We start from the raw sequence: 23,970 nt of genomic DNA on the forward strand, positions 1-23,970 counted from the left end.
TCAAATGATTTTGTCCAGTCTATTGCAGTGTACGAGGAAGGCAGAACCAACCTCTCTCTCCACTCCCAAGTACGTTAACAGTTTTTCAATCTCATTCATCAAGATGCCACACATTCCTTGCCTTCTACACTGCGTAGCCACAAAGGGAATTTCCGCAACCCTCTTCCCAAAAACCCTTACAGTAGCAACACAAACCATCTCTTTATCCCTCTCGAGAACCACAGTGTAAAAGCCACGATAATTGAAGCGATCGTCTTTTGATCCTCTGCTGAAAACAACGTCTGCTATCACATCTCTACCAGAAAAAACATCAATCACTGGGTCGAAACTCTCATGCAATACATCAAGAGCTGCCCTCAACTTGCTTTCGTTTTCTCCACTTCCATCCTTTTTCACCGCCTTCAACAGCGTCCAAGTAAGATTATATGGAGCAACATTAATGGTTTTTCCCAAAAGATCATGCAGACGGAAAAATATCTCCTCACAGTCTGTACTGTAGAACCAGTTCCCTTTACCAACATCGTCTTCTTCCTTTTCCATCTGGGTGTGTGCTGGTGCTGGAGCTTTTAAGCACCCAATATGGTATTTTCCCTCACACTGATGACAGACTAAAACACTGTTAACACCTTCATTACGAAGAGAGTCATCTCTGCATCTGGGTCGTCTGCATATTTTACATGAACAAACTGGATAAAACCAATCACCATCAGGAACATGGGTTAAACCTAAATACCTAAGGTGGAACGAAGAAGGGCATCCATCACACAACACTAGTTTACCACCGTAACAACAAACGGCACAAATACTATCATTTCGATAACCACAGTCATCAACTTCCTCTTCTTCCACTAATCCGTTTGGCTGTGCCTCTTTTTGACAATCTAACAATGATTGTCCATCTTTTAAAATGAACCCGTTTTGCCTCACGATTGCCCGCACAGACTTACCTCTATTACTATTCATAGAAGTAAAGTCTTCCCCTGACTCATCATCTTTATCATCCCTTTGCCTTTTCTTGCACGTGGTTATCTTACCGGATTCTGTTGTTTCCTGTGTTGGTTGACAAGTAGGGTATTCGAGAACGTTGTTTTCTTTAAGATTGGATTCTATTGTTTCCTTTTTTGATTGAGAAGAGGTAGGATATTCGAGAACGTTGTTTTCTTTACGATTTTGAGGGTTTCCATTGCAAACACCGTCTTCCTCTATGCAACCTTTACATGCCCTCGCTAGTGAAACGTAATTCTTGCCGCTGACGGGTGATGTGTAACGCAACTCCCACTTTTCTTTCTTGTCAATATACCAAAATTTCCAGCCCAGATAACAAAGATGTCTCTTGGCTTGGAGGGAGAGTTCCCTGCACAATGTTGACTTTCTCCTGTTACTTGGTAGTGATGTGAGGTAGTACCATTGCTTCACCGCTTCAGGGCAATTTCCAGGTTCAATGTTGATTGGTGGAGGCGGAGGAATAGTAGGAGCAGCCATAAATCACCACGTGAAAGTGAAAGGAAAGCCGGAATACCTATCAAATTCAGTCACTTCTCAAATTCATATGTTATTGTCGAATAATACTCGTAAATAACATGTTCTTGTCGAATGAAACTCGTAGTACGCGTATAAACCCTAAATTTTAAACAGTAAATTCTAAACCTTAATCTTAAACCCTTAAAATTATGATAATATTTAGATTTTTACATCAAAATATATAATATTATGTTATTTTTATTATCTTATATTAATTATAATTTGATTTTGTACAATGTTATCGAATCTTAGTATTTAAATGTGAATATTTTTATATTTAAGAGTATTATTATTTTATTGAACAAAATCTCTATAATTTTTAGTTATATTTATGTTTACTTTTTTTTATCAAAGTATTTTATAAACTTTATTGATTATAATATTATTCTCTCATTCTTTAAATTTATGTAGTAAAAAAGAAGATTATGTTAGTATCTGATTGAGACCTTAAAATATTAATATTTTTATAAGGTATGATATAATGTAATTTGTTAAAAACTAATTAATTTTGGGAGTATAGTTGAAAAATGTCAAGTATACCAATAAGTTAGGCATATTTACAAAGCAATATTTTTTTTATCATATCATAATTTTAATATTTAAATGTATGTAATAATATCAGGGAAAATATTATTTATTTATTTTAAAACGGGATTATTTAATTAAAAAATTCCCTCAGGTTATTGCATGAATTGTATATTGTATATGTAATTTTTTAATTGGAATATTTTAAATATGTTTTCAAGTTATTATAATATAAGATCTTTTTTGTTATCATGTATAATGTATAATAACATAATTATTTAGCACTCATAATTAATATTATTATTTTAATTTTAAATTTGAACTTAGATTTACATATTGAAATCATACTTATGTATATTTGTAATATTTTTTTATGATAATTTGTGTGTAAATCTAAAAGTTAATTATATAAATAACGAAAACTTTATATTTTATTGTGTTTAGGGAATCTAGTTAACATCTTTATTAAATTATTTTACAAACCGTCGCACTCATGTTACAAAAGGAGAATAAAAATAAATATTAAATAATGATAACATAAAAATAAAATAATCATAACATAAAAATAAAATTGTGATTCACTTTTCCAATATTTTGTCTATGTATAAATATAAAATCAAACTAAATATGTAATTTTTTAATTGGAACATTTTAAATATGTTTTCAAGTTATTGTAATATAGGATCTTTTGTTATCATGTAATAACATAATTATTTAGCAGTCATAATTACTATTATTATTTTAATTTTAAATTTGAACTTAGATTTACATATTGAAATCATCATACTTATGTATATTTATAATATTATTTTATGATAATTCATGGTGTGTGAATCTAAAATTTAATTATATAAATAACCAAAATTTTATATTTTATTGTGTTTAGGAAATCTATTTAACATCTTTATTAAATTATTTTACAAACCGTCGCACTCATGTTACAAAAGGAGAATAAAAATAAATATTAAATAATGATAACATAAAAATAAATTTGTGATTCACTTTTTCAATCTTTTGTTTATCTATAAATAGAAAATCAAACTAAATATATAATTTTTTATTGGAACATTTTAAATATGTTTTCAAGATATTATAATATAAGATCTTTTGTTATCATGTAACAACATAAATATTTAACAGTCATAATTACTATTATTATTTTAATTTTAAATTTGAACTTAGATTTACATATTGGAATCATCATACTTATGTATGTTTATAATATTTTTTTATGATAATTATAAATAAAATTTTATATTTTATTGTGTTTAGGGAATCTATTTAACATTTTTATTAAATTATTTTACAAACCTCCTACAAAAGGAGAATATAAATAAATATTAAATAATAATAAGGTTTGTTTGTCTCCCATAACATAAAAATAAATTTGTGATTTACTTTTCCAATCTTTTGTTTATGTATAAATATAAGATCGAACTAATATGTATAATAAAATATTATGAAAAGCGGGAAATTATTATCATTTTTTTCAAAATAAAAGATAAAATATAAATAATAAATAGTATGTAATCTCAAGTTATTAATAAACATAAAAATATCAATTTTAACAAATTTCTAATATGTTAATGTGAGATAAATCTAAATCATAGTTACACATACATATATTTTTTTATAAAAAAAGTCATTAATCATATATATATATATATATATATTTAATAATAATTATCATAATTTCTGTCATTATTTAAAATTTGAAGAAAAAAATAATTTTCATATTCTAAAATAATAGTATTTACAATTTTTATAATAATTGATTTTGTTGATGCAAAATCCAAAGAATTGTATGTTAATATTGATGGTCCATTCATATATCTCACATACAATTAACAGCAACAAAAATTTAACGAAAATAATAATAATCAAAGTTTAGAAGGTGAAGTGAGGTCAAAGTTTTAAAAATTTAAATTACTACGATAATATAGTATACTCTTATGACAAATTCATTGATTTAAACGTATATAAATTCCAAAAAATTATATTCGGATACAAAATTTTCTAAAACTAAAAAATATATATCATAAAATTTGAACGTTTAAATTAATTTAATATTATTACATATGGAAGTTATAAAGTATGATTATGTCTAACAGATAACGAATATATTAGAAAAAGCAAAAAGAAATATTGGAAGAAAAAAAAAGGATTGTTAAAATGAAAAAGGTGAAAAATAGAAAGCTGTATTGAAGCAAAGCTTTGTGTGAAACGAAGAAAGCAAGAACAGTGTGAGGAGGATTCATGGCTACGGATTCGGGTGCGGGTTCGGGTTCGGGTTCGGCGGAGGAACTGACGCTGAGAGTGAAATGGAGCGGCAAGGAGTACACGGTTCGTGTCTGCGGCGACGACACGGTGGGCGAACTGAAACGGCGAATCTGCGAACTGACGAACGTGTTGCCCCCTCGCCAGAAGCTATTGTACCCGAAACTCGCTTCCAAACTCAACGATGATTCTATCTTTCTCTCTCAACTCCCTCTCAATTCCTCGCTCAAGATGACCATGATCGGGTACGACGCCGTTTTCCACTTTTAGGGTTACTCTAATCGCCCCCACTCATTAACAACCAAATCAATTGCAGCACTACGGAAGAGGACTTGCTCCTGGATCCGGTGGATTCCCCTGAGATTCTTGACGATTTGGAGCTGCCCAAAGACGAAGCTGTTGACATCAAAGACATGGAAGTCAACAAGCGAAAATTAGCCAGACGAATTAATCAAGTCAAGGTCTTTATTTCTTCATCTTCGCCTAATCCATTTTTTTGTGATGTAATATATACATATACGTAGCTGAGTGCGCATATTCATACCAACCTGCAGATCGAGCTTCGAAATCCGTGTCGCAAAGGAAAGAAACTGCTTGTTCTGGATATTGATTACACTCTCTTCGATCACCGCTCCACCGCTGAGAACCCTCTTCAGCTCATGAGACCTTGTAATTTTTGCCCCCTTTTTATTTTCACTCCATTAGTGTGTATTGAATTAGCTGAAGGTTGCAAGACTGCTATTTTTAGTCACTCGGGTTATCGAACCTTGACAGCTAGAGTCCTGGTTTTGTTTTTTTAGAGACTACAAGGATAGTTGGTTTGGTAATTTTAGTGATTAAAATCTACTTTTGTAAATTCAGGAACCAGGTTGATTGGTGTTTATGATTTCAGGGGATAATTTGATGAATTAGTTTATTGTTACTGTTGAATTTAATTCAAATGTACTTTGTAGTGTATAATGTTTTTTTACACTCTCAATTCAATCACATATCCAAGTCTTCTCGAGGATATTTCTGATTAGTTGATATTAAAAAATTATTTACACTGATAGTACAAACTCTTTGTTGTTTTCTTCCTCTCCTCTGGTTCTAACTTGTTCTTTGTTTTTGCAGACCTTCACGAGTTTCTTACATCAGCATATGCAGAGTATGACATTATGATATGGTCTGCAACCAGGTATTGTCCTTTTTACTTTATCCTGTTAAATTCTTATTCTTCTGGAACAGTTATGTAAATGGGTCTGTTCTGTGTAACTGAATGAATGGTACGTTCACTTTCTGCAGCATGAAGTGGATTAACCTCAAGATGGGGCAACTTGGGGTTCTGGATAATCCTAACTATAAAATCACCGCACTTCTTGACCACATGGCAATGATCACTGTCCAGTCCTCTTCTCGTGGGGTCTTTGATTGCAAGCCTCTTGGTTTGATCTGGGCCCAGTTCCCTGAGGTATAAATATGCATATACGATAAACTAACCCACAATGTATCTTCTTGATGATGGGAATCTAATAGAATTATGTTAGCATATTTGTCCAATATTACATTCCTATCTACAGCCCAATGAATGATTACTAGTTATGTGGGGAGAAAAAGGATACCCAAAAAAGTATTGTTGTAACTTAACTTCCTTAAAAATGTTTCTTACTTGTGAGTATTATCATAAGTGAGATAAACCTTAGCTTGTGATCTGAGTTTAGATAAAATGGAAGAATGAAACTATTTGACTTACCAAATTGTTGTAATCTATATCTGGTTTCAATTTATTGCTGTATTGTTTGAGTGTTTTTGCATCAGTCAGCTATACCCATGATCTCGTTGTCCTGATGGTGGTTTCTTATTCTATTTCAGTTCTACAGTGCTTCAAATACCATCATGTTTGATGACCTTAAAAGAAATTTTGTGATGAACCCACAGAATGGTTTGACGATCAAACCATTCAGGAAGGCTCATGCCAACCGAGATAGTGATCAGGAGCTTGTGAAACTTACCCAGTACTTACTAGCCATTGCAGAGTTTGATGACTTGAGCAACCTTGATCATTATAAGTGGGAGTTATTCACAGAGGACAATGCTAAAAGGCGTAGGCACAGATAGATTATAACTAGATGCAATAGTGAGAATCTGGTAAGCAAGATGCAGCTTCTAACTTATAAAAATCTGCAGTTTATAAAATACATTGAGGATTTCAGCTTTTTTATATAAAGTATTTGAATGACAAAAATGAAAGGTTTTGTTGTCGTAGCTTTACGGAGTTACCTAAAATGTCTAATATTTTGCTTATGCATTTTCTATCTAGCAGTTTCTGAAGAGAATTTGATTTTATACGTGAAAAATAAAATTGCAAAATGAGAATGATTCGTTGACAAATATGGCCGTGCTGTAACTATTCTCTAAGTGTTCAATTGATTCTAATTCTCATCTATGTATTACTTGTAACTTGTAAGTTGAAACTCCTTTGTGTTTCTCGGTTATAGCTAGTCGGTGTTCTTTGATTTTATGCTTCACCGTTATTTTATTGTCTTTTGATGGTAATCCTCTTTAAAGTTGGGTAATTTTTGTCTCATTAACTCCATTTGCATTATGCGGAAAACAGGGAGAAAGAAATGAAAAAAAAAAATGCCAGTGAGATAACATAGGGGAGTTACAATTTGGTTAATCTAAAGTGAGTTAAGAAAAAGTGCACATGTCTGTTCGTTTTATCAATACAGTGAAGAAAATTAGGTTTTAAAATAAACATTTAATCGAGGTACAACAATTGTATGGAGACAAATGGATAAAAGTGAAATAATAAATTTCAAGTTATAGATTTAGATATTATTGCAATGTAAAGAATGAAAAAAAAAATTCATTGTTAAAAAAATATATTTTGGTTAGCCAAGTATATTAATCAAATAAATTATAGGCTAATTAAAATGAGTAACGACAAATGCAACTGATATGTGCAAGCATATTTAATGGTATACAATACTAGCTGCTGATTATCTTAAATTATGGTTTATAAGGATATCACACGCAATATATACATTAAGTGATTAAAATGGGAAATTATTTGTAACGTTGATGTGCCTATTAAACGTAAGTTTTATCATGTTATCTGAGAGGTAAACAATTAAGGAAACAAAATTGATCATCTACCAGAGACCAAAAATGTGTTTAAATTCATTGTGTTATCCTAAAATTAATTGAAAATCATAAATTTTAATAAGTCTCCTTTCATTCTTTATACTTAAAAAAGGGATTCGTAAATTTGTAAGGATGTGTTGCCAGTCCTTCCTTATGTATACTTTCTCTGAACTCAAATATAAGCAAAATATGTTCATGTTTGTTTTGAATTAATTAAAATCTATTTGATAACATTATTTAAAATAACTTACATAATATCACAAGTCTTGCTGTTAGCTATTTTCTAATTGATTTGGAACTTAATCTCGATAATACATGTGTTTCAAAGGAATTATTAACTACGTAATGATCGAGATAAAATTATAAATTTTAGATAACTACGACAATTCCCATGCTGTTATACAAGTTTTCCTTTCAAAAATACCCTTGAAGTATTCAAACTTCAATATAATAATAATGAATATTAATTGGGAAATGTGTTTCTTTTTCATGAAATCAAGACATTAATAGAATTAATCAATGTGAAATTAAATATTTTCATTCATATTTAAATTGGGAGAAAATTCATTTTAGAGGTGGTAGTAGATTTGATAACTCTTGAGCACACTGAATTCGACCCTGGTATCAAAATAATGCTTTATTTGCTTTGACTCATAGATAGGACCCTACAAAAATTAAAAGCAATAAACAACCCTTACTAGCTTTTTAAGAGGGAAACTCGTAGAAATCAGTGACTGACATAAATAATGCTCTGGATCAATTTTCTCACTGCCACTAAATAATATGTTGAGAAAACATTAACTTAATTAAAATCACATTACAAACATTAGCTTCACATTATCCATACAAATAAGGCACATTCAAATGGCCCTGAGATATTTGCTATTTGCACTGGGCCAAACTCCACAATAGTGGAGATTCACAAGAGGGTATACAGCTACATATTCACTGAAAATACAGTGGGGGGTGAAAGCCTGAAAATGTTGAGTTACCACCTCTGGAAGGCCAAGTGACAGAAATGGAATAAGATTTCGGCAATGACCACCAGGTGCACATTAAATGGTAATAATATAAGTAAATAGAAAACGGAAAGACTAGGAGAAGGCTGAAATCAGCAAAGTGGGCAGAGAGAAGAGGCATATGATGGAAATCTCTGCACAATCCCATACATGGGAAGGGTAGGAAACAATTCTATCGCAGGTGTGGCAACACCGGTTGAATGTAGAGGCAGAACAAGGCTACAGCTATTGCAAATCTAAATTCTGAGAGCAGGGTCTTGCCCTGAATTGGTATCCTTGTGTTTTAGAGAAAGGTTTGCAAACTGAGATTCGAGGTCTCTGCTGTTCGAGCGTCTGTGACTACTAGATGGTTGCTGTTGTGGCTGCATCGGTGGCTGCTGCTGTTGCTGATACAATGAACGTAATCTTCCAATCTCTCTTTCCAGTACTTCCTGCTCCACTGAATTTCACATTGAATAGTTTTTAGTGTACAAAACATGTTCATGTGCCATCTAATGAAACTAATCATACTTTAGCCACAAATGTTTCCCAGTAGATTTTGAACACTGATATGCAGGAAAAGTCTGCCCAGACAGCACACCGTAGCTTAGGTGGCCGACTGAGGAAGACCCATTTTCTTGAAGTCAAAATTAATTCCTAGCTTTCCTCACTAACCTATATCACCAGAGTCCTTCAATATAAAAAGGTACTTTGTAGGAGGAACTCAAATATAACCAAAAGTACCTATTTTTACACTAAGAAAGTTAGTTAAATTCATTTAATTTTCCTGATTTCATACAAAAAATAGCTACGTTTCCTAAACTACCCTTAATCTTAGTTTTTGGAGATGATACTAATATTTGAACTTATATTTTAATCCAGAGGGACTAGAAAAGAATAGACATATGTCTGGGTTGCTAATTCAATTTTTGTTAAATAGATACAGTAGGGTAGTAAAAGATTCAACTTCCTCGGTTATTACCCATTATAAACAAGACATAGTGTGATACGAGGGAGGCAGCATAGTGGTTTCCATTTGACACATAATTTGATTGAAAAAAGTTCAACTATTTCCAGGAAAGTATTTCAGGTACAACAAGATAACTATATAAGTTTACTATCATACGTCAATCAATCATTAAATGATATTAGCTTCTTATTGTTCTTAAACTAGAAAGATTTAAGAATTCCATAATGTTATCTACTATGTTATAAATTTTTACTTGGTAGATTAAGACCCTCACTATCCCATTCTCAATTAACTTATTTTTTCTTTATAATTTCTCTTTTCTCTGAATATCTTCATACACAACTTCTGAGAGTTAAATTGGTTTTTTAAGATGTTATAACTTTTTTAAAACTCAAATTATATAAAATCATGTTTTATTTTAAATTATAACAATCACAGTTATTTTTTAATTTAATTTAAATTATATAAATTATTGTTATTATGAGAATGCTATTATCTTCAAATTTAAATCAAAATAAGTTTTTTATTTTTATATTAATTCTATTTGTTGACTGAATATAATTAAATTATTTTAGTCAATATGATTAAATGATTATATATAGAAAATATATAACCTGTCCATTTAAGATAAAATGATAGTTCCTCCAAAATTATGAATAAGGACTTCTTTGCTGGACTTAAAGAACAATGACCAACAAAAAACACTGTGGCTGACAGTTTTTGCAATGAAAATGATAGAATCCTAGATGAGTGTCCATGAGCAAAGCCCAGTCATATTCAATGACACATACTACTCTACAATCCAGCTAATTTGTCTATATACCTCACAGAAACTATATTTTCACCATGGTTTTAAGGAACTTGAGCTACCACCCTAAAATGATCAAACCTCCCTTTCTTTGATCTCATTACAGTAATTCCTCTTGCAACCATGCTATGGCACATACAAAACAGAACCTGATTAACTTTCTCCTTCCCTACCATTTATATGATATAATCAAAGCTCAGATAAACCTAATTTGTTCCTTTTCTATTAATCAATACAATGCATCACGAATTCACAAAGATTTCAGAAGTCAAGGTATTTAAGCATATCTAAAAAACTTCCTCCACATTCGTAATATTCAGATAATTGACATTTCCAAGTTTTTAAAAAAAAAACTTGTTACTTGAAAATGGCTAATAATCATATCGTAGAAACTTACAATATTTGATAAGCTGCTCTTGTGCTATATTTTCTAAACGTTGCTTGAGTGCTTTATTCTCCATACTCAGGATAAGATTCTGCTGGTTAAGAAACTCAAGCTCAGCTGAGACTTCAGACCCTTCTGCCTATGATGACATAAAAAGAAAGAAACAGAATCAGAACTTTAAACTATCTTACATAATATTTCCATGCATTTTCAAAAAATGTCCATGCAAACATGCGGAATATTGCCTTGTGAAGACACTTACCTGTAAAGCTTGTACATTTCTTTCCAGCTCAGCTATGTATTGAAGTTTTCGGACCCGTGAACGCTGAGCAAATTGCCTGCAATTTGAGTGTTTCATAATATTTTCCCTTTCCATATATGAATTGATTGGTTTCATAAAACTTCTAAAAATTAAATGCAAAAGAAAAACAAACACAACATTCATCATATAACGAGAAACATTGTTTAACTGCTGTCTCTGCATGAGAATTAGCTTTAGTATCACAGACATTACTGCGTGCAACAAAAGTTATTGTATCATTTTTCCTTCCATGTACATTATTAAGATGTCATATGCCACACAGGTAGTATAGTCTTGAATTTGATATTATAACCATATTCACTCTATTTGGTAAAAGTTCCATGATGGGTATGACACAACTTCATGCATTTGCCAAAAGAAACACTTGCATCCCCCAAGATAGATATTAGTGGCGTAAAATCAACCAATCACAGTAATATCCTTAAAGTCAATCAAAGATAACAGCTACGTACTGTTTAGCACGTTTTGTATCAGTTTCAGAGGCAGATGGCTTTGCATGTGAATTGTCCTTTTTTTCAGAAAATAATTTTCCATCCTGTAATCCGGAATCTACTGAATTGTGCTTTTCAGTTGCAGTAGGTGGAAGCCCATCTGCTTCATGTGGTGTGCATGGCAACCCTGAACTCTGAAAAGCTGAACTCTCTTTGCCAGGGGAAACACCAACTTGATTTGTCATTGCATTTGAAAAAGAGTCCCATGACCTATTTTTCTGTTTAGCTAAGTTCATTTCTGCATAAGAAGGTAGATGACGTGCATCTTTGCTGCGGTCAAAGTCTTGAGATGACCAAGACGGAATAGACATCAGATTCTTATATTTATACTCGTCCTGATCAGCATAATTGATGTTAGATGCATTAGCCGTGTCAAGGTATGCAAAAGAATCACTTGATGAACGCCGATGTCCACCTCTTCGGACAGGTGTCTCTGGCTCATTAAGGAGATCATCTAGCCAAGAAGGCTGCTCCTCTATAACAAGGCTCTCAGATGATGTACGTTGGTGGTGTGGGTTTCCCTCTCTAGGTCTGTTACCTGCCTTTAAACCAACAGCGGGATTTGGGACATAATCGGCGTACGCTTGGGAAACACTAGGAAACGGACTTTTAGGAGGAAGTAGAGCATGCTTTCCAGGATACATAAAATTTCTGAAACTCGATGAGCCCTTTGAATTTGCCATAGAAGCAGAATCAACAATACCTGTCGAAATTATAATTTAATCAAAGAATGTGGCCATATAAATATATTTACTGGTAAAAACAAGACAAGGTAAAAAACTTTTGGAAGGATCTTGCAATGAAAATTTAAACACAATATCCATTACTCAACCTTGATGATCTGATATGCATGTGTTCTCAATTCTAAAAATATAAATATAAACCACAAATACATGTTACTCTGTACAAACATTGAAATTTGGTTCATATGCAAATGTACTCAGCAACAGAAGAGTAACTGCGCTAGTATAACAAAGAATCCACAAGACCAAGGCAGCTTTGGAAGAAAAAATAAAGCATCTCAGTAATCTCAAAAACCATAAATGAGTAAATGTACATGCTTCATTGAGTAAGAAAATCCTTAGAACTAAATACCTCAGATCTCCATGATACTACATATATAGCATTGGATAAAAGTCCACATCTCTCTTTTATATTTACCAAAATGTAACTAAAATTTGTCCAGACATTCACAGACAAGCTCGATTTTCATATTACATTTAAATTATTCCAGATAGATGATCAACATTGCAAACTTTTCCTTCCCTCACAGTACAAGGGCATGACGACCCAATTATTCTCTTCATTTTCATCATCAGCAATACACCTCCTATTAAATAGTACCAAGCACAGCATGCAACATCAATCCCATCACACATAATATTCACCGTTGCTTTAAGTTAAAACCTCTGACATATTATTGTTGAACATATTACCATCTTAATTATCTCCAATAAAAAAATCAAACCCAAATCCAAACCCATGCGTTTAACAAGTCAGGCAACGCAACAGTTCACTACCAATGTAACAGAAAACTCAATAACATCATTCCCAAGAAAAAAAAGAGTCAGAAACAATACTCCAAAACTTGGCAGCCACAGGAAACTAACTGGAGGAAAGAAAATCCAATCCAATCCACAAACAAAAACTGAACATCATCAAATTAAAAAATAAGAAATATAAAACGTAGCACCCAATTGTCAAACTTTCCATATTATACTTTTATTCCCCCATGACCCAGATGAGGGAAAAAAACCAAAGATAGAAACTTCACTTTTCCACCTTTCCCATAGAATCTGCCCGAAACACGCATTCGGAAAACAAAAGAGGAGAAAAATCAACAACGAATTGAAATTAGCATTTGAAAAACCCAACACGCTGCAATGTGCGACACTACGGCATCAACAGCCCAATTATTCCAAGCTGATCGAACCAATTGGAAATGAAAATTGAAACAGATTCGTTTTCGCAAGCAAACAAGAAATTAATACAACACCAAAAGGAAAAGAATAACCAAAAAAAAAAAACCTTTGCAGATTGAAGATTCGAGATCCCGAAATGCAATGGTAAAAGAGCTTGAAATCAAAGCAAATATTTTCTCTCTCTCTCTCTCTTAGGGTTCGTTTCTTCAACCACCTCTCTCTCTCTCTCTCTTTCTCTTCTCTCTGTTGTTGTGTCTTGTTGTTGAAGCTGGAAAATGGGGCTTAATTGTAAAAGCATGATAAGTAAATACTGTTCCTAAAAGTTTTGATATTAACGTTCTAACCCCTTTAAATTAATAATATTCGGAAATGCACCTGGGCCCACCAAGCATCCACTTTAAAATAATACTGGTTGTTGTATCGCTGTCCAAGTTGTGCAGAGACATGCCAAAATACACCATTTTTTCTTTTTATAAATATCCTTAACATGCAAAGATTCCACTCATTTTCCTTTTTACTTCACTCACACACCCTAATTACACTTTTTTATTATCATTCCATTTTTTCTTTTTTTTCCTATAACTTTATCTAAATTTTATCCTATTTAAATTCAATATAATCAAAATATCTTTTTTACCATTTTATTTTACCATGTCAAGTCAAAACTAAAAGGTTTTCATTTCCCTTTGAATATGTTTTGAGAAAATATAATTTTTTGTCAAAAAATAAAAAAAGAGGTATATTCTTTTATTCCAAACAGGTGTTACAAGTTTGTTTGGATGCAAGTATAAGGACTCACAATTCTTGCTATTTTTGTTGGGGAAAAATGTGTTATTCATCTGTTAACTTGGTTCTAAAAATTTCCATAAAAAACAACTTTAGTTCTAAATTTCTTTTCCTCATAAATGTTGAGGTGAGACATGGTAACCTATTTCCATGAAAATATACATTGCAATTTTTTAACCAATGTTTTTTAATTAATGCCATAGTTGTTTAACCTATTTCCAGATTGTTTTCAAAATGATTAAAACAAAAAAATGGATAAATGTAATTAACTAATTACAAAAACATTTTCCACATATATTTTAAAAAACACTTTTTGTATTTAAATTAAAAATAATAATTTTATGATCATTTAAGAGTAACTTGACATGGATATAATTTATGATGTCATGTGTGTCACCATCAGTTTGCAAAAAAAGGGATTAATCCATCATCTAATGATAATGCTCCATTTCACTTATGAATGGGTTGCTGAATATACCTAAAATTGAAAAAAAAAAGTTCTTATTTCATAAATGAATAAATTTAGTTACAAAATCTCAAATATTTTAATAACTCGAATGCAACTTATTGGTATAAGAGATGTTAAGTTTATATAATAAACTAAAAAATATATTTGATTTCATTTTTTTAAGAAAATTATATAGTGGAAATATGGACTCAAACACTTGGTCAAATTCAATTTAAGAAAATGTTTTTCTATATAATATGTGTTTTTAAATAAACATTTATGTGATGTTTAAGTTTGCATTGAGATGTGGTTTTATATTTTAAATGATATACGATCTTCTGTTTTTCAATCTCAAACGACAAAAATTTCAAATATAAATGTTTTTTTAATTAATAACAAACTTAATAAGTAAAATAAATTAAAAATTGTGAATACAAAATAAATTTAAAATTAACTTACGCTTATATAAATTACCCACAATAAGTATGCTATTTATGTATTAAATAAGTTTTAGCCTTGTGAAAAAATAATTTAAAAATGAATGTGAGATATATAAAAAAGAAAATTAGAATATTTTTTATGTTTAATATGAAGTTTTATTACTAGTAATATCATTTGCTTATGTGTAAAACACAATATCACAAGTTTTAAAGAAATAAAAAACAAAAAATAGGGTAACATGTTTTTCAAAACTTTCAACATGATCACAAACATATAATTAATCACTTTTCATCCCTTACATTTTTTTTAAAAAAAGTGAAGTGTTTATAAATAATTCATAATCCATATTCATCATGTCAAAACTCCACTAACTAACATTCATAGACATTTGATTTTACTTTCGCAAGACTCGTGCATCAACTTAAATTCAAATATTTGCATTTGTCATACTACCCTGTTGTAAAAAATACACAACATATAATTAATCACTTTTCATCCCTTACATTTTTAAAAAAAAAAGTGAAGTGTTTATAAATAATTTATAATTTATATTCATCATGTCAAAACTCCACTAACTAACATACATAAACATTTGATTTTACTTTCGCAAGACTCGTGCATCAACTTAAATTCAAGTATTTACACTTGTCATACTACCCTGTTGTAAAATATACACAACCATGCACATAATAATCTCAATATCAAATAATCTCACATGACACGATTAATTCATATAACAGGTTATATCAGTTATCTTTCAAACCGCAAACTCAATCATATAAACATTTTTTGACTTTCACCACCTAATAATATAGATTTATATGATTTTCAGTAAAGTTATGACACTAAACACTAAACCCTAAACCCTAAACCCTAAACCCTAAAGAAAATAATATAGATTTTTAAACAATCGAAACATACAAAGAAAATAATATAAACACATAATCTAATTGTTTTTAATTACATATACACAAATAAAAATTTACATAAAGTTTAATTAAAATAATAAACAATTATAAAATAGTATTTGAAAAGCAATTTTTAAAGTTAAAGTTTTTTTTAGTTTGGGCAAAAATTGATCATTTAAGTATAAATAAGACTAATAGCAAATTCACTTTCATAACTATTTTTGCTTGAGGGAGAATTCTTATATTTTTCATTATATTTTTCACTTGAAAGATAATTAACAAATTAAATTTTTGTTCTCCTAACCAATTTCTTGATTTCTTATATAATTTACATTCTATTTTTTCTTATTTGAAAATCTGAAGATTTATCACATAAATGTTATTCAATTGACTGAACGGAAGAATGTGTGCTTTATTTCCCAAAGAAGACATTTTTTACAACAAAAATAAGAATTTTAAATACGACTAAAATTTATAAGAAATTAATTAATTAAATTTCTGCACAGATATTTTTTTTAAAGCATGTATTATTCATTTAAGTATTTCATGGTGAATAGGTGTAGCAAAGTAAATTAAACATATTATTTTATAAGATAGTAAAATAAAATTATAAAACTATACAATAAATGGTCACAATCATCTACATATTAATATTTCATACATACTGTTGGATTGAATATTTATTTGAAAAAAAGATTTATATCTAATAGGTAGACATAAAAATTGACGGGATAGTGTTTCAGAACTTGATTCATATAACTTTTATCACAATATAATAAATGTTTGATTAGATTTTAAGTATTCTTAATTAATTTTCAATTAAAAAATTTATTTGATTGAGAATTGAAAGTATTTTTTTTATCTAAATAGTGCGTTTTTCCATTTTACTTTTAATGAGATGATTTGATTGTTATTTTTATTAATTTGTCTTTAGTATGTTAATCATCTTCTTTTTTTTGTCTCTATTTTCTAACTTGCTACTCAACTCATTTTGAAAAAAGAAAATAAACAAATTACTTCACAAATTAGAGGTGATTGAAGACGAAATGAATAAGTTCTGGTGAGTTGAAAATGATAATACAGTAGTGACAGTGAAACTATCTCATTAACGACAAAAATTAAACATTAGAATACTTAAATAAAAAAATATTTTATATACTTAAAAATACTTAAATTTATGAATCACTTAAATTAATTTAGAAATAATTCATGCATAATATATTAAATTTTCATCTTGGAGTATTATTCAATTAGAACTTGAACAATTTTGAATATAAAATGATTGATGTAACTTGTTTGAATAATTATGTGATGAAAATAAAAGTTATGATATTGAAAAGAATGAATAATGTGGTTGAGATGAGTGGTGAAGTTGAAAATGGTGGAAAAGAGAGAGTGAGGTGTAAAGACAGGAAATCCACACATGAAGGGGACAAGCAGTTAGAGTTTCCAACTTCCCATCACCCAGGGCATCTCCAAACACATTCTAAATCTATTATTAATATCTTTCATTTTTTTAATAAATTTCAATTTATCATTATTCTCATATAAAATAATAATAATAATAAAAGGGACATTATCAAATAAAATGTTATTTTTACTTTACATCATAGTGTTGCTCCTGCGACTTTCATTATCTTCTACAATTCCAAATTATTATATGATTAAGTTTTGTGCATAAGAGAATGTAGTTACTATTTTATTGGATAAATATATTTAAAAGTGGTATTTGCGCATTCGTTTAACTTAGTTAAAGACAAATAATATTATAATAATGGCAACGCACATTCAGTCAACAAATTATACAATATTTGGTCAACGTAAAAAATATAAAATGCGGTGAACGTGGATCGAACACGTGACCTTCAGATCTTCAGTCTGACGCTCTCCCAACTGAGCTATCCCCGCAAGTTGTAAATACAAACAACTAAAATATATATATACGTGTAAATTAAATGAAGTTAGCAAAACATGTTTACCATTATGAGAAAGAAACGTATAATCTGTTAGATATATTTAAATTTAAAGAAATAGTGGCTATTTCATAAACTGATGTGTTTGTTGCACTGTAGGTGTACTCTACTAGAGTTATCCACCCATTTTTTTGGATGCATCAGTTCCAGAAACGTGTATCGTATATTTTTATTTCTCATGATTTTTCAAATTTTAATGCTAATGATGCTTTCAAAACAAATCTATGTTCACCATCGTAATTTTTCATCTCGTTTTTATATTTTTTTAGGATTATTAACCTGTCTTTAATATTGAGGGGCTAATAGCACACAACTCTTTCTGACTTTTGTTTATGAGGTGTGAAATTCACAAAGGTAAAAGAAATTCCATCAAATATACAAATTAACTAGTAGAATGCACAAAGTCATATGTTTCAGAGATTTCCAATCACATTTCTGAGCTCATGTCTTGGGCAAAACGTGTTGTGATTTCAATGTTGAAATATTAAGGTAAAGAAAAAAAATATTTAAAGCATCTGTTCCAAGACTTCTCAATCTGTCTAAAGGATAGCACTTATAATTTGTGAAAATAGTAATGTAACAACTTTTCAAAAAGTCATACAATGAACAAACAATTTGATGAAGTGATTTTTACATCAATTCAAGTGTGGCTGAAAATGAAAAAGTATATGAACATTACAGATATAAAATTCCACGTTCTACTAATCCCTACTTTTTATGTTATCTATCCATTTGTACGATGTGATTGATTATTCATACATTAAAGCCACACAATGTTCCTTTTCCTTATGCAATCATCATGCACATGCACACACGGACCACAAAAAAGGAGCCAACACAAACGCACGCCCACGACACAACAGTTCCAAAATGAAAAATGGTGTGATTAATATCAAATATGAACCACATTATGCTAAAAGCGATGTTGGAACATCCTATACATCAACTATTAAAATTATTGTAAGAAACCCTGATACATTCCTGTCTGTTCTTCAGATCAGAAGATACAAGCTTATGATCCTAAGAAACCCTGATACATTCCTGTCGGTTCTTCAGATCAGAAGATACAATCCACTACAGCTTATGATCCCAGCAACTTTTTCCATCTTGCGTAGGCTAAAATAAGGAAGAAAAGGAGTACACAAGCTGCAGACGTGCTCCAAACAAAGGGCCAAAATATTCCATCTATATCATATAATTTACAAGGAATGTTCATACCAAATATACCAGCAATCAAAGTATCAATAGCAATAACAAAAGATGCAATAGTCAATGTCAGTTGTAGCTGAATAAGTTCATTTCGATGGTTATCGAGTTGGATGTTGACATAGTCTTCCGTGTCGTCAATATACTCCCTCACCTGAAGATCAGTAGTCATAAAGAAGTAAGACTTATACCACTTAACAATTAATTGAAACAGCATCACCATTCCAATCAAATTTCCGCAATATTTGGCATTCAAGAAAAAACAACCAAACTCAGCTAACATTTCAAGTAAATAAATGCTCAGCATAAAAATTCTTCTAAACAAAAATAGGAAATCAGCATAAGGTCACAACCACTTGTTTGCAGATCAACCAGACATATAATAATATATTTCCTAAATCCAGAAGTGAAACAATATTGGGAAAAACTACCACAGTACCACACTATCTTATAGAGGGCAAGCATAAATTGATTTATCAAAGCTGGGAATCTTTAAGGATAAGCTTCCTGTAGTGACTAATAGAAACTAGCAAACAGTCTAGCTTCCCTTCTCTATCCTCAAAACAAGAGATAGCAAAAGATTGCAATATTATATCTCTTGTAAGTATCAGAAGACACAACTAAGTTTGTGAGAAAAGAGTAATGCATGCAAATGAAACATATGGATTTTAACATCTAAAAGCCCAAGATCACTGTACAAATGAGACAGAAAAATAGTACAACCAAGTAAATACAGCAGTTTCAATATTCAAAATTTGACAGACTTGACTGGACCACAATCTGGTTGTTAGAACACTTACAGATAATATCTTGTTACGAGTTCCATCTAACTGCATGAAATATGCATCAAGCAACATCTCCAAGTCCTCCACATCATTATCATCCTCATAATGGCTGGTCACAAGACTTTCACTTCTGTTAGAACCAAGTCGACGAATAGCACGGGCAGAATTAGGAAGGTTATTTGAGGTTGTGGCACCCAATTGAGCCTCCTCAAATTGTTGATTCAGCAGCCACTTCCTTGTCAAATATAGTTGTGCCATATCTTCGTTGTCGTCTAACAAATGTTCAATTTCATCTCGTACCTGTAAAAGAGAGTCATGCACTTTTAAGTATGATATTTCAAAGATGATCACATACAAGGTATGGTAAAAGACCCTGCAATAATTTTTCAAAACGGTGAACAAAATCCTCTCATCTAATTGAAAGCATAATAATATATGACTATTGAAAATAGAACAATCAACAACTTAAACTAAAAATTATATTTGGATAAAAAGTAACTTTTTTTTATTCAAGAAGGACAACATATTGAATGCAGTGCAACTACACATTACTGCTCAAACAAATATTCAACCATCTCAATGCATAATAACTATAAAAAATTATGTGGCACTTATATTAATTCTAATCTCCCTTGGGCTATTGTTAAGTGTCTTGACCAGTTCAACCAACAACATTAAATAAAATGAAATCAGACTCCTGCAAAATTATAATCCAATTGGTAGATTTAGTACATCTCTTTTCCCAAAGGTTAATCCTCAATCTCAATTAACAAAAGAACTATTGACATAACTTAGCCATAACAACCACCAAAGAACAACCACATGGTACTACTCATGTAACATACCTTCTGCACTCGTGCCAGCAACCGCGTGAGATTACTCTTCAAACTCCTCACATGTTCAAGATTCTTGGTACTTACATTCCTAGCCAATTCATCCAACACAGGGTAAGCACCTCTCTCAAGGTCTGCTACATTGGAGTCCAGATAAGTACATACAGCCTCCAAAGCAATCTCCAGAACTTGAAACTCAAAAGGAAGCTCAGACTGCAAACCTTCAGCTGTCTCCGGCGTAGGCAACCATTGTCCGCCATTAGAACCCTGCATTTCACCTTCATGTTCCTCCACGGCGCCGAGAAGTTTCGGTTGACTCTTCCCCGGAAGCTGCTGTCTGAGTTGCTCAACAAAGGGGAGAACCTCCTGTCGAAGAGGATCAAGCAATAAAACTGCTTCGGCGGTCACTATAGCCTTTATAAACTCCAAATTAACTACCATGGCTTTCTCTCTAGCTGCAATAAAAATAAATAAAATACAAAACACGATTAACATTCTTCATTCTTAATCATAATAGCATCCACAATGGCATCCAAAACAAACACAATTCTAATCAAAACCCTACTAACAGATACAATTCAAATTAAAATCGAAAAGGTAAATTCGATTACCGAGGATGTTCGAGGAGTGGGAGAAGACGGGGCCAAGGATTCTCAGGTCTCGAGCGGGAATCCCTGCGTGGCGGATGATTTCGTTCTTCTCCCACTCCACGAGTTCGGACCGGCCAGACCGGTCGAACCTCATCCAGAGCCGGGCGCCGCCGGTCTTCTTCTTCGCCTTTGTCAACGCGCTAGAACCTGCGGCTGCGACTAGACGGTTGTTCGCGTAGTCATCCGGCGAGGCGGTGATCCCGGCGGCGTAGGGAGGCTGTGGCGGAGACCGAGGTTGGGGTGGCGCGGTGGTTTTCTTGGGCCGACGGCGAGAAACGGAGCGGCGGAAGGAGAAGGGAGTCTTACCCATTATAATTGTAATCGATAATAATTAGGGATTGGAATTGGAATTAATATTATGAGTTAGTGTTTTGTGATTATGATTACTATTGTTTACACTGAATGGATTAAAAACATGAGAGAGTGAAGGTAGGTTTGGATGATGATGTCGTCGTCCTTCACCTTCTCCGCTTTCGTCTTCCATAAAGAGACACTCCTCCGCCGCACTCTCTCTCAGCCCGAATGAATACCCTTTATTTCCCACGCACCAATACCAACCAATAATACCTTCTACACCTTTTCATTCATGGCCATTCACATTTTTATTATATTCAAATAATGCCATGTTAAATATACATATAATTTTTTTTATGAAAACTATATTAAAAAATATATGTAATAGTTGACTTTTATTTAATTATATTAACTATTTTCTATATAACCGTAATCTATACTATTGTTAATAATCATAATTTTTTTTTATCTATATCTTTATTGCAAAATGATTTTTCTGGTACTTTTATTTCTTTACTTTTTATATCTATATCTATATTTGTATACAAAGATTCTCCATTATAATTAGTATACATATTTTCCTATTTTATCTATATTAATATTTTAATTAATACAACTAATTATCGATTTTAATTTTATTAATGTAATTTTTTTTATAAAAGTAGTAAATTTAAAATTTAGTTTTATTATCTTAAAAATTTAGAGAATTTTGAAACTAATATAATATATACTATATATAAAGAATATAAAGAAGATTTTTCATTTATATCTGTTTTTTTATAAACAAATTTATTTATATTTTATCTTTATATTAATATTTTATTATATTATTTTATCATTATTTAAATTTAAAACTAAAAAAATTTAATATTAAATTTAAAACTAAAAAAAATTAAATTTAAATTTAAAAAAAAAACTGTTTGAATGTCGTACACTACATTTATTAACTACATTTATTAAAGAAATGAGTCAAATACATTTATTAAAGAAATAAAACAATTTGAATTGATTAACTACATTTATTAAAGAAATGAGTCAAATAAAACACTAAAGGATTGATGTTAATTTAGTCTCTCATTTAGTAAATTGTTGAAAACTAATTATAAGATAAAAAGAAACATATCTTACTCTAATTTTAAAATACATGTTTGCTTAATATTTATACTCCTTATTTCATTCAGATTTATATTTGTTGTAAAACTATATATAAATATAAAAATAAGTTAATTTAATTATATATTTTATATTAAAATAATGTTTTTAAATATTTATTCACCTATTTAAAATTTTCGGAGGGTTGTGATATCATTAATTAAGAAATAATGAAGGTTAATATTGATTTTAAAGTTAAAGTAATATTAGAAGAGATATAATTTTGAAAAACAAATGAAAAATGTTTAAAGACGACCACAGTGGGAGTCGAACCCACGACCTTCTGATCCGAAGTCAGACGCGCTAATCCACTGCGCTATGCGGTCTTAATTGTTAATTTATAGTAACCTTATTTTATTTATAGTATTGATTATTACTCTTGAGTTTGGTAAAAATGATGATTGAGGTGGAGGAATAAAAAAGTGATGATAAAATAAAGTAAAAATATTAATTAAATAATGTTGGATGATTGAAATTGAAAAAGAAAAGAAAAGAGATAAATATATTTTATAGTACGAAAGTGAGTGCAAATCTTATTTTATGAGCCGATTTTATAAGGTTGAGTTGAATTAAAGTCAATTTCTTAATATAAGATCATTGCCATTTAGAGCTTATCATAGTGAAAGTTTTTGGGCTAATCCGACCACTCACCATCGAATCTCTATCGAACCGTCCATTATATAGTCTTATAAACGAGTTTGAGGTCTCGATGTGAGAGGTGTGTGTTGAAGTGGGTGTAAACTTTACTTCACTTTACTTTAAATAGACTTAAAGTCCACTTCTTAATAGAAGAGAATCTTAATATTATTACGTTTGTGATTTTTTTTAAACATTTGAATTGCAATCCTAGGATGATTTTCATCAAGTGATTTTATCAAATCAAACATTTAAATTGTCAGTTTTAGAATGTTAAATTAGATTTAAAGTCCACTTCTTAACTCTTAATATAAGAAACTCTCAATATTATTATGTTCAGAGTTTTTTTTTTTTAATATTTGAATTTCTTTTCTATTCATAATTTTAATCATAAACATTTAATAATATACATCATAAACACTTAATATAATATATATAGAAAAGTGGTTTGATTGGACTCAAACAATTTAAGTTGCCAAATTTTTGTTGTTGGGAGCTAGTTTCGAAAAATGA

The 23,970-nt window shown here is 30.6% G+C and overlaps 4 protein-coding genes and 2 non-coding genes across 8 annotated transcripts; 1 reads left to right on the top strand and 5 right to left on the bottom strand.

Moving 5' to 3' along the window:
* On the bottom strand, positions 1 to 1,482 carry LOC137809506 (increased DNA methylation 1). The gene has a single exon (XM_068610613.1). The coding sequence runs from the start codon at positions 1,480 to 1,482 to the stop codon at positions 1 to 3; it is 1,482 nt and encodes a 493-aa protein (XP_068466714.1).
* Positions 1,483 to 4,197: 2,715 nt separating this feature from the next.
* LOC137812238 (ubiquitin family protein) lies at positions 4,198 to 6,567 on the top strand. The gene is made up of 6 exons (XM_068614157.2): positions 4,198 to 4,568; positions 4,640 to 4,784; positions 4,878 to 4,992; positions 5,437 to 5,500; positions 5,608 to 5,773; positions 6,175 to 6,567. The coding sequence occupies exons 1-6, from the start codon at positions 4,303 to 4,305 to the stop codon at positions 6,418 to 6,420; spliced, it is 1,002 nt and encodes a 333-aa protein (XP_068470258.1). The 5' UTR covers positions 4,198 to 4,302; the 3' UTR covers positions 6,421 to 6,567.
* A 1,666-nt stretch (positions 6,568 to 8,233) lies between these two features.
* On the bottom strand, positions 8,234 to 13,626 carry LOC137812239 (basic-leucine zipper (bZIP) transcription factor family protein). Of its 2 annotated transcripts, none has more exons than XM_068614158.2 (5): positions 13,452 to 13,626; positions 11,385 to 12,126; positions 10,873 to 10,948; positions 10,623 to 10,749; positions 8,234 to 8,907 (listed from the first exon to the last, which is right to left on the bottom strand). In XM_068614158.2, the coding sequence occupies exons 2-5, from the start codon at positions 12,104 to 12,106 to the stop codon at positions 8,705 to 8,707; spliced, it is 1,128 nt and encodes a 375-aa protein (XP_068470259.1). In that variant the 5' UTR covers positions 12,107 to 12,126; positions 13,452 to 13,626; the 3' UTR covers positions 8,234 to 8,704. The 2 variants fall into 2 exon arrangements, with proteins under 2 accessions (XP_068470259.1, XP_090155021.1); XM_090298895.1 differs by lacking the exon at positions 13,452 to 13,626 and adding an exon at positions 13,004 to 13,106.
* Positions 13,627 to 17,763: 4,137 nt separating this feature from the next.
* On the bottom strand, positions 17,764 to 17,836 carry TRNAF-GAA (transfer RNA phenylalanine (anticodon GAA)). Its single transcript has one exon. It is a non-coding gene; the product is annotated as a tRNA-Phe (tRNA).
* Positions 17,837 to 18,764: 928 nt separating this feature from the next.
* On the bottom strand, positions 18,765 to 21,982 carry MGT6 (magnesium transporter 6). 2 transcript variants are annotated; one of them, XM_090298896.1, is made up of 5 exons: positions 21,337 to 21,952; positions 20,947 to 21,180; positions 20,738 to 20,859; positions 19,908 to 20,192; positions 18,765 to 19,261 (listed from the first exon to the last, which is right to left on the bottom strand). In XM_090298896.1, exons 1-5 carry the CDS (start codon positions 21,683 to 21,685, stop codon positions 18,983 to 18,985), a joined length of 1,269 nt encoding a protein of 422 aa, XP_090155022.1. In that variant the 5' UTR covers positions 21,686 to 21,952; the 3' UTR covers positions 18,765 to 18,982. The 2 variants fall into 2 exon arrangements, with proteins under 2 accessions (XP_090155022.1, XP_068470260.1); XM_068614159.2 differs by having other exon boundaries at positions 20,738 to 21,180; positions 21,337 to 21,982.
* Positions 21,983 to 23,073: 1,091 nt separating this feature from the next.
* On the bottom strand, positions 23,074 to 23,147 carry TRNAR-UCG (transfer RNA arginine (anticodon UCG)). The gene has a single exon. It is a non-coding gene; the product is annotated as a tRNA-Arg (tRNA).
* Between the last annotated feature and the right edge of the window lie 823 nt (positions 23,148 to 23,970).

This window comes from Phaseolus vulgaris, chromosome 2, assembly GCF_051622355.1.
Source record: "Phaseolus vulgaris cultivar YP4 chromosome 2, ASM5162235v1, whole genome shotgun sequence".
Taxonomy (NCBI): Eukaryota; Viridiplantae; Streptophyta; class Magnoliopsida; order Fabales; family Fabaceae; genus Phaseolus; species Phaseolus vulgaris.